Genomic DNA, 13390 nt, shown 5'->3' on the forward strand with positions numbered 1-13390 from the left:
CATACAGATGGAGTCTTTCCTATGTAACATCTCTCATGTCTTCTGGGTGCACACACTGCATTCCTAGAGTGCCACTGGGTTTCATAGTGCTGCCTTAACAGAAATAGCACAGGTGCTTGGCTTTGAAGAACAGGAAGTTTTCTCACACTTCTGGAGGCTAAAGTCAGGCTCTCAGCCATGTTGATCCCACCTGTGAGCCTTTCCTCCTAGTTTGTGGTGGCTGCCAATGATTCCTGGGGTGCTTTTGCTTGCAGATGATCCTCACATGCTGTCTTTCCCTGTGTATGTGCATGGATAATTTCTTTCAAAAAGAGCAGCACAGAGCTGGTACCTATGGGTCTTAGGTGAAAAACAGGGCAAATGTACAACCCTTCCAAACTGCTGTACTACACTATCACCTCGAACATCAACTTTTCCTCCTCTCTTGGTACTTTCCCTCCCAACTTTGGGTTCCATACTTCAGTGCAACATCTCACAGGACTCATGAACTGCCAAGGAAATGGATCATGAGGCTGTGGAGACTGACATGTCCCAAATTCTTGTGTCAGGAGTTAATCTGTAGGATTCTCCTCACTCACATGGTTCCAGGGGCTGACAAACCTAAACTGGCAAGTCAGACCACAAATTGAGACTCTCTCTCAAGTCCCAGAACTAGAGGTCAGGTGATGAGTAATCAGAGGCAGGATCCAGAGCAAGAACTTTGCCAGAGTACTCAGATATATATTTGATGCAGACCACACCCTCGAGGGAATTCTCCTTACTTGAACAAAAAAGTACAAAGGTGTGTAGGGGGGAAGTTGAGTCACACGCTCTAATAATGTGGTATATCAAGATACATCTCACCCTAATCCTTTGTCATTAACAGACAACTCACTCCCAAATGGGACCATAACCACAGGCACAGAGGCTAAGATTGAAAACACCTAACAAAATAGAGGACTATGGCTAGAAGGGCCATATATATAACACAGTATGTATATGTGTGCGTCCCTGTGTCTATTCTGGGCTTCTTATACCTCAGAAGTCATTAGGCTTAAGATTCACCATACACTGATACAACCTCAAATGACTGATGACTAGTTTTTGTTCTTTTTTTTGGGTAGCTATTTTATGGCAGCAACTAAACTAGTGTTTGACCAAACAACTGGGAAACATAGCCTAGTCAGATTGACAAACAGAATTAACGATCACATAGAATTTCTCTTCAGTATAAGTTCGCTTATGTATAACGAGAGTGCGTTTTGTTTTGAAGCCTTTTCAAATTGATTGTATATATATGATTTCTCTGTGGTATGAGTTTGCTGATGTATAATGAGAGTGCGCTTCACAGTGAAGCTTTTTCCACAGTCACTGCATATATAAGATTTTTCTCCTGTATGAGATCGCTGATGATCAACAAGATTACTCTTCCTAGCAAAACCTTTCCCACATTCATTGCATATGTAGGGTTTCTCTCCAGTATGCGTTCGCTGATGTGCGATAAGCACGCTTTTCCCACTTAAAGCTTTCCCACACACGTTGCATATGTAGGGTTTCTCTCCAGTATGAGTGCGCCGATGTACATTGAGGTGGCTCCTCTCAGTGAAGCCTTTCCCACATTCACTGCATATATACGGCTTCTCTCCTGTATGAGTTCTCTGATGTCCAATCAGACGAATCTTTGCTGAGAAGCCCTTTCCACATTCACTGCATAAATAAGGTTTCTCGCCTGTATGAGTTCGCTGATGTTCAATGAGACGGCTCTTCACAGTAAAGCCTTTTCCACAATCACTGCAAATATATGGTTTCTCTGCATTATGAATACGCTGATGTATGATGAGATCAATCTTCATGGTGAAGCCTTTTCCACATTCACTGCATACATAGGGTTTCTCTCCTGTATGTGTTCGCTGATGTCTGATGAGAGGGCTCTTCAGGGGGAAGCCTTTTCCACATTCACTGCATATATAAGGCTTCTCTCCAGTATGAGTTCGTTGATGTCTTATAAGACAGTGTTTCATGGAAAAACCTTTGCCACATTCACTGCATGTATATGATTTCTCTTTGGAGTGAGTTTGCTGATGAGTGATGAGACTGTTCTTCAAAGCGAATCGTTTCCCACAGTCATTGCATATAAAGGGTTTCTCTCCAGTATGAGTTAGGTGATGTGCAATAAGACGCCTCTTCTCCATGTAGCCTTTTCCACATTCACTGCATACATATGGCTTCTCTGCTGTATGAGTTTTCTGGTGAGTTGTAAGACTAGACTTGGTACAGAAGGATTTCCCACACAGATTGCACCCATGGGGTTTCTCTCCTGTATGAGTTCGCTGATGGTAGATGAGCAAACACTTCTTGCTGAAGGCTCTCCCGCATTCACTGCATCTATATGGTTTCTCTACCATATGAGTTTTCTGATGTATGTTGAGTTGTGATTTCTTGAGGAAAGTTTTGTCACATTCCGTACACTCATAATATTTCAGGCCAGCATGGGCTCTCTGATGTTCAGTCAGCCTGTACTTTCTGGAGAAGGCTTTCCCACACACACTGCATCCATGAGGTTTCTCTCCTGTATGAATCATCTGATGATCAATGAACTGAGACTTCTTGATGAAGGCTCTGCCACATTCACTGCATACATGGGCATTCACTATTTTGGCAGTTCTGCGGTGGTTAAGGATCTCGGACTTGTTCCTGTTGGATTTTGGACTTTCAGGAAATTTCACGTCAGTATAAAGTTCTTCATACTTATCTTGGAGAAAAGGTTGTCCATCTCCATTAAACTCAGGAACGGTTTTCAGGTCACAGATTTTGTTGCGGTTTCCTACTCTTGAATTTGATTTTAAAGTTTTTCCATGAAAGTCACACATATCATGTAATTGCTCCAATGGAATCCTACTTTTTCTCTGACTGAAAATATTTCCAAATCCATTATATTCATGGCATTGGTCCACAGACTTTGGGGTTCTTTGATTTTTCAAGTGATACTGTAGATGATCAACTTTCCCAATTTCTAGAAAAGAAGACGACAATGAATTATTTCATAATCTTAGCCTGAAATAAATCTACTTCAAAAATACCTTGGTGTCAGTGGGCTCTTTAATGAAAACTCTACAATATAAGTATAAAGGAAAATCCATGTGTGCACGTTCTTTATCTCTGGGATATTGGTAAAAGCACACTAATGTAAACATTAAAAGTAAAAGCAGTCTGTTGTTGTTGTTGTTATTTGCCGTCAAGTTGGATATGACTCATAACAGCACCTCCTTGGGTTTCTGAGGTAGTATCACTATGGAAGTAGATTGCCCAACCTTCCTTTCGAGGAGTGGCTGGTGGGTTTGAACCGCCAGCCTTCTGGTTTGCAGTCAAGTGCCTTAGACACTACGCTATCAAAGCTCCTAAAAGAAGTCTAGTGAATGAATATCAGACCACAGTGGCTGATTCAAAATCATGAGAGCTGCATTCATTTCAATGGGTACCATATACAAAGCATTGTGCTCATGTTTGGGATATAAAATAGTCCTTATTTTCACTGAGGTTCAATTCTAGACAGCAGAAATTGAATAAACAAACAAGGAGATAAATAAAGGAGACATTTGCAGATTATGAAATGTGGATAATGGTGACATGAAAGGTGGAAGACATCAAGATATATTTGTAGAAGGTAAAGTTTCCACTCCATCAGGCCTCTTACAAATACAACCTAACACTGGCATTCATGTAGCTAATTTCAGGCTAATTTTTCAAAAGTCCTCCTCACAGCCTTCTACCTCTTCAATTTCACATTTTCTTTCCTTCTGAGTCACCCATTTCCTTATTCAAAATAAGATTATGTCTCTGGTCTGTCATGGTATCATGCCTCCCTGTCTATAACATCATAAACTCTATGCTCTCTAGATGTTAAACTAATCCATCTCTTTATTGTTCATTTTTATAGTTACTTTCACACAGCCTTGAATTGTAACAAAAATGCCTCATGATCAAACGCTTAAGGTCTCATTCATGACTATAAACATCTTTATTCCTAGAATATTTCCTTATTTCTTGGTAAATTCAGTCTGGTCAGATACGTGTTAGAGCTTTGACTCACCAACCACAGGATCCCTTAGAGAGCTGTGGTGCAATGAGTTACTCTTCTAACTGTGGTCTTTGTGACTCCCACCAGATGACTGGGTAGAACTATGCAAATATAAGGTGTTTGTGCCCTACCATGGTGCGGTGCAGTGAATTACTTGGAATGGCTTTTCTAGCCAGTCTTTGTAACTCCCACCAGATTACTGGGTGGAGCCATGCAAATAAGGTGTGTAAAACGATGTTGAGAATGCTTAGTTTTGTCACTTTGCAGGCTTAAAATGAGCCTTCCTAGAGGCAGGGATGGAAGGAAGATGGGGTAATCTAATTCCATAATGATACTGCCTCAAAAACCCAAGGAGGTATCACTATGAGTCAGGTCTGACTCAACGGCACATAACAACAACAACAGAGGCAGGGAAGGGATCTCACTGCCATTAAGAGAGACGAGGTGGAGGTGAAGTGGAGCATGTCCTTGGACTCAAGACCCCTGCACTGGCCCTCCTTGGCAGAGACACCTTGGCAGGGAGACACCCCAGCAGAGAGATGGCGGCAGTGGAATCAAGAGGTATGAGACAGAGCAATGGGCTTACCTGGCACATGGAGTGAGAAAGCTGAGTGCCCTTGGGCAAGAAGCTTGCTGGCAGAATGGAATGCACCTGTCAGCAGAGCTAAAAGAGCTGTGGAACACTTGCCTGAGCAGGGCAGAGTCCAGGCTGAGAGGCTAAGAGCCAGAGAGGTGTGTCTGAGGGCATAGCAGAGGAGAGACTCTCCTGATCAAAGAATACTATCCTCAGTGCATTCCTGAACCTGAGTTATAACCTGTTACTTCCCTAATAAACCCCATAGCCATGAGTATTGTCTATGAGTTCTGTGTGGCCACTGCAACCAATTACTGAACCCAGAGAAGCAGTGAGTACTGTGGGAGGCATGGTTGGTGTAAGAATTGGTAAAGAGGTTGGAAGGTGGTGGTGGCATGGCTGACTCCCACCTCATAGTCATCAGCCTTGGACTGCTGGTGGTGATTCTCTTTCCTCCTGATGAAGTTGGAAGTCAGAGGATGCTGCCTCTATGTCCTTTCTGTAGAGCTATCTGACATACTGTGGTGAAACGAGTCCCTTTATATGGCCTTTTGTCTGGGTTCTCTGGGAAAACAGCTTAAGAGATATTTCCCCTAAATCCTTTGCCCTAGTTTTCTACCCCAGAGGCTTTGATATGTCTCCTGGGGAAGCTGTAAACAACTTGTTTGATAGTTTTTGTCTGGCCCTGTGTAGGCCTGTGATTGGTATGTACTTTGCAAAGATTGGTCAATAGACTGTGCAAATGAAATGTCTGTGCCCTGCTGAGAGGAGACTGGTCAGAGTGTGGTCCTCTGCTGGGAGGAGGCCAAGCACTGAAATTGATAAGGAGGTGTAGGGGTGTGTGTGTGTGTACATGCAACCAGCCATACAGATGATTCTGCAACAAGAAGCAGCAGGAAGAGAAGCAGCAGGAAGCAGCAGACAGGAGAAAGAGAAATAGAAAGAGGAGTCAAGGAAAATCCCAGAAGAGCTGTTACACAGGTCAAAAGCCGTAACACTAAGGACTGTGACAGGCCTAGAAGGGCCCAGTGGCAGAGCCAGCTGTGACAGACGGCAGGGCCGAGAGAAGCCTGTCCCGGGGGCTGAGAAGATGCCCGACCTGGGGTTGAGAGAAGCTGAGAGACCTGGTCGGTACTGGACAGGGGACTCTGCCGACATGCTTCCTGATCCTGAGTTGAACCCTGTTCCTTAACATGTCACTGTAAGATGGTATGGTGGGGGAGGCATCGGACCTCTTCCTACTTCACAAGGTGGGAAGAGGATCAAATCAATAGCCTAAGGCTAGAAGAATGAAGAAAACCAAAGACTCATGGAAACAACTAGTCCTAGCGACTGGTACACCATGCAATCCGCAGCTTATACGACTATGAGACCAGAACTAGACAGTGCCCGGCTACCACTGTCAACCACTCGGAGGGGGATCTATGTAGGAGATCCTGGATAGAGAGGGAGAACAATGTGGAACAAAACTCAAAATCATTTGAGAAAAAAAAAGAGGGACCAAGTTTGCTGGTCTGATAGAGCCTGCTGGAAACACTGTAACTATATCCCTAGCTGCCCTTCAGGTCTGGAATTGAACACACACCTGTGGCTTTCAGCCAAACAAAAGACAGGTGTATGAGTTGAACATTTACCTGAGGGGGATACACTCCTTGAAGAGAACAATCATGGGAGAAAGAGGGCTTTTTATGCACAGGGAGACAGCTCAGGGGGCAGGAGTGCTTGGAGGGATGGACACAGGGAAGAGGTAACTACGGGGAGGAAGTGTGAGGGGAGCTGTTGCATTGTGGGAAACTGCAGTCAATGTCATGAGACAAAGTGTATGTGAACTGCTGTATGGAAAGTGAATTTGCTCTGTAAATTTTCACCCAAATCACAATTTAAAAATAAATAAATACATAAAATAGCCCAAGGCTGATTCCTATGAGGCATACCACCACCCTCCAACCTTTTTACCAATTCTGACACAAGCCATCCCTCCCACAGCACTCTCTACTTCTCTTCTGGGTTGAGTAATCTGTTGCAATGGCCACACAGAATTCAGAGCATACTCCAAGTTACGAGGTTCATTAGGGAAGTGAAAGGCTACAATTCAGGTTTAGGAATGCTCATGATATAGTTCTTTGATCCAGATAGCCTCTTCTTAGTTGTGCCCATAGGCAGGCCTCTCTCTGGCCCTCACTCCTGGCCTCTGCCCTACTCGGGCAAGTTTTACAAAGTCTTTTTAGCTTTGGTGCTAAGTGCCCAGAGACCCACCTCTGCACTTATAAGCCTCAGCAAGAAGGCACTAGGCTCTAGCTCCACAGACAGGCAAGCCTAGCTCCACTAAGTGCTTGTAGGCACCCTGCTTTGCCAACAAGCCTCCTGCCTGAAGGTGAACAGCTCTCTTGTTCTGTGTGCCCAGAAGTCCACTGAGATGTCCCCTGTGAGTTTGCTGTCGACTCTTGCCATCTCCATTGTTCAGCTCTCTTTGGTCAAGCAGGTTTTCGGCACAGGCATCCAAGGTCCATAGGAGGCACTCCGTCCTACTTCTTGTGATTGTGAGCTCCCATTTACTGCCTCTAGGATGGCTCCTTTTAAGCCTAGAGGGACGGCAACTGACAAATCCCCTCAATAGGGTTCCAGGCACCTTATTTGCATGGTCCAACCCTCAGAGCAGGGCCATGTACCTTATTTACATTATCAGCAAGCTATCTGATCTCCTTGGTGGGCCACAACCACCTCATTTGCACAGTCCTACCCAGTCATTTGAAGGAAATTGCAAAGACTACAGCTAGAAACACGATATTAAATAATTCTCTACACAGCAACCATTTAACTGTAACTTTGCTCTGTGAGTTCTGTGTGGCCACTGCAATGGATAATCAAACCCATAAGAGAAGTAAAGAATGCCATGGGAAGGACAGCTGGTGTCAGAACTGGTAACAAGGCTGGAGAGTGCAGTTATGTCTGACCTCCACCACACAGGGATCAGTTTTGGGCTGCTCATCTGCTATGCAGTTAGACGGGTCATGGTGTTACTACTACTACAAGCACAATTTTATAAATACACAGAGAACCCAAAACTTGCATTATGAAATGCCTGAAAAATAGACTGAGGGGTAAGATCACTCCCTTGCATGGCTAATCAGCTGAAATCATACATGAGGAAGAATAAAAAAGATTCTCTTCAATCCTGGTTGGCAAAGATGCTTTTGTTGCTGGATTCCATTGAGTCAATTCCAACTCATAGCAACCCCTTGTGAGAGAGGAAAACTTTATCATAGGGTTTTCTTAAGTATAATCTTTATGGAAGGAGATCATCAGGTCTTTTTCCTGCAAAGCCAGTGAGTGTGTTTCAAGTGCCAATTTCAGTTTCCAGCCAAATGTTCAAACATTTCAGTACCCAGGCTCCTTACAAATGCATTTGTTGTTGTTATGTGCCGTCGAGTTGGACATGACTCATAGCGACCCCTCCTTGGGTTGCCGAGGCAGTATCTCTATGGAAGTAGATTGCCCCATCTTCCTTCTGAGGAGTGGCTGGTGGGTTTGAACCGCCAGCCTTCTGGTTAGCAGTCAAGTGCCTTAGGCACTACGCCACCAGAGCTCCTTACAAATGCATTAGTCACCATGATTAAGAAATGACATAGCATTATTAGAGTCAAGTTTCTATCTTAGGCACAAAGAAGAATGGAAATTTTGAGAAGGATGGATCTGTAATCACATTGATAATGCTTCACTTCATTAATCATCAGAGAAACAAGATTGAACCACAGTGAGATACTACTTCACATCCACTAAGGTGACTACCATACAGCAGACTGTTGTCAAGTACTAGCGAGCAACTGGAGAAATGAGCACCCTTCACATGCTGCTGGTAGAAATGTTTAACAGTACGGCTGGATTGGAGAACATTCTGGATATTTTTAAAAAGTTAAACATAGAGTTAATATACAATCCAGCAATTCTAATTCTTTACGTAATTATATACCTAAAAGAAACGAGAACATAAATCTATAAAAAAATTTTACATGAATGTTATAGTTCTTGATGTTATGTGCTGTTGAGTCCGACCCGACTCATAGCGACCCCTTCTTGGGTTTCCAAGACAGTATCACTAAAGAAGTAGATTGCCCAACCTTCCTTCCAAGGAGATGCTGCTGGGCTTGAACCACCAGCCTTCTGGTTAGCAGTCAAGTGCTGTAGGCATTACATTAAGAATGATATTAATTTATAAAATTTAAGACAAATGTAAATGCCCATCAATTGATAAACAGATAAATTAAATGTAGTCTATCCACACAATAGAATAATGGAATATTATTCAGCAATTAAAAAGACTTATGCATTAATACATTATAAAACATCGATGGATTTCAAAAACATTATCCTTGGTGAAAAATGTCAATTTCAAAATATTCCACTTCGTGTTACTTTAAGAAATTTATAGAAAAATGATAGAGTAGAAAGCAGTGTAGTGACTGCCTAATGACGTGGAGGTGTGCAGAGGTGAGGTGCAGAGGTGAGAGCAGGGAGAAGTGGATAGTGACTTAGGATGGTGACAGGGTTTCATTTTGGGGACTTGAAAACATCCCCAAAGTGACTGTGGTGATGCTTCCCCAGCTTTGTAAACACCCTAGAACTCAGTGAATCATACTTGACACATGCTTTACAACAAAGCTTTGGGCATTAATGCAGTGGTGAGGTCTTAGACAAAATCATTAGAATTAGCAAAAGTTACGAAGAAACAAATTTGATGAAGACAGAAGTTATGACCTGGTTTGTGGTGGAAATGAAGAAAGATGTTAAAAAGGTCTTTTCCAGTTAAACAATAAATACAAACAACAGAGACATTTCTGAAGGAACTTCAGCATGGAAAAACACTCAAGGTAATACCTGGATAACCAGCATTTAAGACTACAGTGCAGTGAATTCCTTAAGGTGGCCCATCTAGCCACAGTCTTTCCAATTCCCACCAAATGACTCTTGGGTGATGTAAATAAGGTGTCTGTGGCCCACCAAGAGGATTGGATAACTTTCTAATAATGCAAATAGGAGCATGGCACCCTTGTGGAGGTGGCACCATGCAAATAAGGGGTATGGAACTATGAAATGGGGATTGGTTGGTCAGTTTGCCATCCCCTTAGGCTTAAAATGAGCCACCTCAGGGGTGGAAAGGGGACTCTCACAACCACTAATACAGAGGCAGGAGTGGAGGCCATCCTTTGTGATGGATAAATCCTTCACTCTCTACCCGACCTGCCAGAATCTACTAAGTTTCTGTCTCTCTCTCCTAGTACTTTCCTAGTCTCCACCCCCTAATTTCTGCTTAGACTCTTTGTGTTCTTTCCCACTCTTCAGATGCCCCCACCCCCAAACCCCCCGTATCTGGTGAAGGTCTTTGTTCATTTTCCCACACTCCCCAAACTCCCAGTTTCCAGTGGAATTCTTTGTTCACTTTTTCCCCACTATGAAGCAGCTCCCACCCCCACTCCCAGTTTCCACTTGGATGGATCCTTTGTCTCCGACCCTGGGCTTATCTTGTCCCTGCCCTCCCTTGCGTTTAGTTCCTCTGCAACACTTAGGATTGGTTCTTTTGAAATAGGCAAACGACCTCCTGCATCAAAACCTAACACTGGACTCAGGGTCCCTGCGCTGGGAACCTCCTAGATCCAGAAGACAGAGTAATACCAGAGACCACGAGAGATGGTGAGGAGCAGCAGCAGGGAATGGTGGCAGCAGAACCAGGAGACTGGCAGGAGAGGTCGCAGGGGACCTCCTGGGCCACAGAGCAAGAGAGCTGAGCATGCTAGGGCAGGTGGCCTGCTAGAATATCTCAATGATTTTTCCACTGACCCACCTTATTGGTTCTCATTTCCTCACCTGGACAGAATTGAGAGTGGATTTCATCTTCTCCTGTCCACAGTTCTTCTCCTCGCTCCAACTTGGAGAGGGCATCTGATTTGCCAGCTTGATACCCTGTTCATGGGAAATGAGAGAAGACTCACCCATACTGAACTGGGTAGTGGTTTAAGAAGGAAATGTGTTACATTTAGGAGCTACACAGTTTTCACAGCTCCAAAGTCATAGCTTTTCTCAGAAGAGAGTATCTTACCTGGGGCAAAAAATGATGTGAAAATCTATCACTTAACAACAGGGTTCGTCAGCCTCTGCAACAACATGTGTGAGATGACGTTTGGGTTCGTCAGCCTCTGCAACCACATGTGTGAGATGAATCCTCCAAACCACTGTGGTGGATATGTTTGTGTGTCAACTTGGCTGGGCCTGGTTGAATGGCTGGGCAGCTGAACGTAGTTATTCCCCATGGTGAGATTAGTGATGAAATTCATGGTGGAATATTAGAGCAGCTGAGTAGCTAGCTGCTTTGGGTATGTGGTTTGCTTCCCATAAATAAGCAGCCACTTTGGCCATGGTCTATAGTTTATGGCACGCTTGGACCCTGCATGTAGCTGTGTCGTTGCTCAGCAGCCTACCATGCCCTGCCGACCTTGGGACTTACAATGGAGTTGAATTAATGGCCTGCCATGCGGTTTGGTAACATCAGGACTGTGCCATTTTATTTGGGTGACCTTGGACTTGGTAGTCTCAGCAGCCAGTAGCTGCCTGAGTGAAGAAATGCCTCTAGCTTCAAGGCTGGGAGTAAGAGGCAGAGTTGAAGCCCAAGGTCGAGGGGCTTTCACACAACCCCTAGAGTCTGGCACTTTGAACCCAGATTTCTAGCCTCCCCAACTGTAAGAGAATAAACTCCTGTTGGTTAAGGCCACCCCATTTGTGGTATGTTTCATGTCAGAGCAGCATTATGTAACCAGAACACCAATGCCTGACCCACAGATTAGGGACTAGGAAGCTTCCACAACGACGTGAGCCATTCCCTTGGCAATCTGTGAATTCAGTGTTGGTACAGCGAATACAAAACCTGAAGATGGGAGGGAAAGTACTGAGGGGATGAGGAGGAGTTGATGTGAGAAATGATGAATGTACAGCAGTTTGGAAAAGTTGGACATTTGGGACATCTGCTGATCCTTCAAAAAGAAGTTATTCAATAGGCAAGTACATTCAAAAGTTAAGCAGTTGAGAAAGGGAAGACCACTGAAAGGACAGCTGTCCTCACCCACGGCCACCAGGTTCCCATAGTTCTCCAACATCACGTCCCGGTACAGGTCCTTCTGAGCAGGGTCCAGGAGCTGCCACTCCTGCCAGCTGAACTCCACAGCCACGTCCTCCAGCGTCAGCGATTCCTGTGGTAACAGTGTCCTGTTTAGTGAAGTGATGTTCTTTTGATGGTACAGAAGCAATGTATAGAAGTTACTCTGCTCTTTTCCCCATGCAGGAAATCAAGGTGTTTTTTTTTTTTTCTTTTCCTGAACCTATTGTAATACTATCAAAATCATACTCAAACATTCTGTGATTATGTAGTCATCCACTCATTCAAAAAGTTAAAAATTCAAAGTTTCTGTACCATGTATTCATTATACTTTTTTGCTAAAGTAGAACATCTTGCTAAACTATATGCTAAAAATACCCTAGTGCCATCAAATCAATTCCAACTCATGGCAACAACCCCCATTGGTTTTCTGAGGTGGTAAATCTTTACAGAAGTAGATTGCCACATCTTCCTTCTGTGGAGCGGCTGGTGGGTTTGAACTGCCGACATCCTAGCTAACAGTAAAGTACCTTAGGTACTGTGCCATCAGAGCTCCTTCTATATGCTAGTTACAAGTAACTACATGGTTGTTGTTGTTGTCATGTGCCGTCGAGTCAAACCTGACTCACAGCGACCCCTCCTTGGGTTTCCGAGGCAGTATCACTACAGAAGTAGATTGCCCAACCTTCCTTCCGAGGAGCGGATGGTGGGTTTGAACCGCCAGCCATCTGGTTAGCAGGCAAGTGTCTTAGCCACTATGCTACCAGAGCTCCCAACTATATGGTAGTTACATGTAAATGAACAATACAGCTTCTAATAGTCACCATGTACCTGTAGACGTAGTAGCAGAATCAACAATGAATATCAAGAATAACATACCCCGATCCCACCTTGCCCTGATTTAGAAGTTAGAATCTTCAGTGTATTTTTCTCCTGAACCTGCTAAACACAATTTATACTTTGCTGCTTCATTATGCTGGTTTCTGCAGAGCTCTACAAACCCATTGTTCTGTTATACATGAAGCAAAGCTGACCTGACGGTAACTACAGAGTTCTGGTGGCGCAGTGGCTAAGCATTTGCCTGCTAACCGAAAGGTCAGTGTTTTGAACCCACCGGACACTGCATGGGAGAAAGATGAGGCAGTCTGCTTCCATAAAGACTGACAGCCTTGGAAACGCTATGGGATAGTTAGACTCTGTCCTGCTGCTGTTGTCAGGTGCTGTCAAGTGGGCGCCAAGTCACAGTGGCCCTGTGTACAACACACTGACCATCCTGTGCCCTCCTCACAGTCTTCTGTCCTCATGGGTCATTATGAGTCAGAATTGACTCAATGGCAGTGAGTTTAGGTTTTGGTTGGATGGCAACTAAAAACAACAACTACAAATCCACTGAGGAATAGAACAAACCACAAGTCACCTGAGCTTGGATCATCTTCTTCAGGATTTGGGAAATGGTTGCTAACTGGTACGCTCTATCTTTGTCTCTTCTGGATCACTTCTGAATTTCCGCTCAAAAATTTCGGTCTCCGATCTGCAACCTATACAACTATGAGACCAGAAGAACTAGATGGTGCCCAGCTACCACTGCCATCCACTTGGAAGGGATGTAGGAGAT

At 44.1% G+C, this 13390-nt stretch overlaps 1 protein-coding gene across 1 annotated transcript; it reads right to left on the minus strand.

Annotated features, from left to right (window-relative positions):
• Positions 1–1187: 1187 nt before the first annotated feature.
• Positions 1188–13207, minus strand: LOC103211300 (zinc finger protein 615-like). The gene is given in 5 exon segments (XM_042783188.1): positions 1188–2992; positions 10494–10587; positions 10590–10669; positions 11743–11869; positions 13193–13207. Coding segments are annotated over 5 exon segments (2121 nt in total).
• Between the last annotated feature and the right edge of the window lie 183 nt (positions 13208–13390).

The sequence above is a fragment of the Orycteropus afer genome, unplaced genomic scaffold (genome assembly GCF_000298275.1).
Source record: "Orycteropus afer afer isolate SDZICR_OR568_19922 unplaced genomic scaffold, OryAfe1.0 scaffold00718, whole genome shotgun sequence".
Classification (NCBI taxonomy): Eukaryota; Metazoa; Chordata; class Mammalia; order Tubulidentata; family Orycteropodidae; genus Orycteropus; species Orycteropus afer.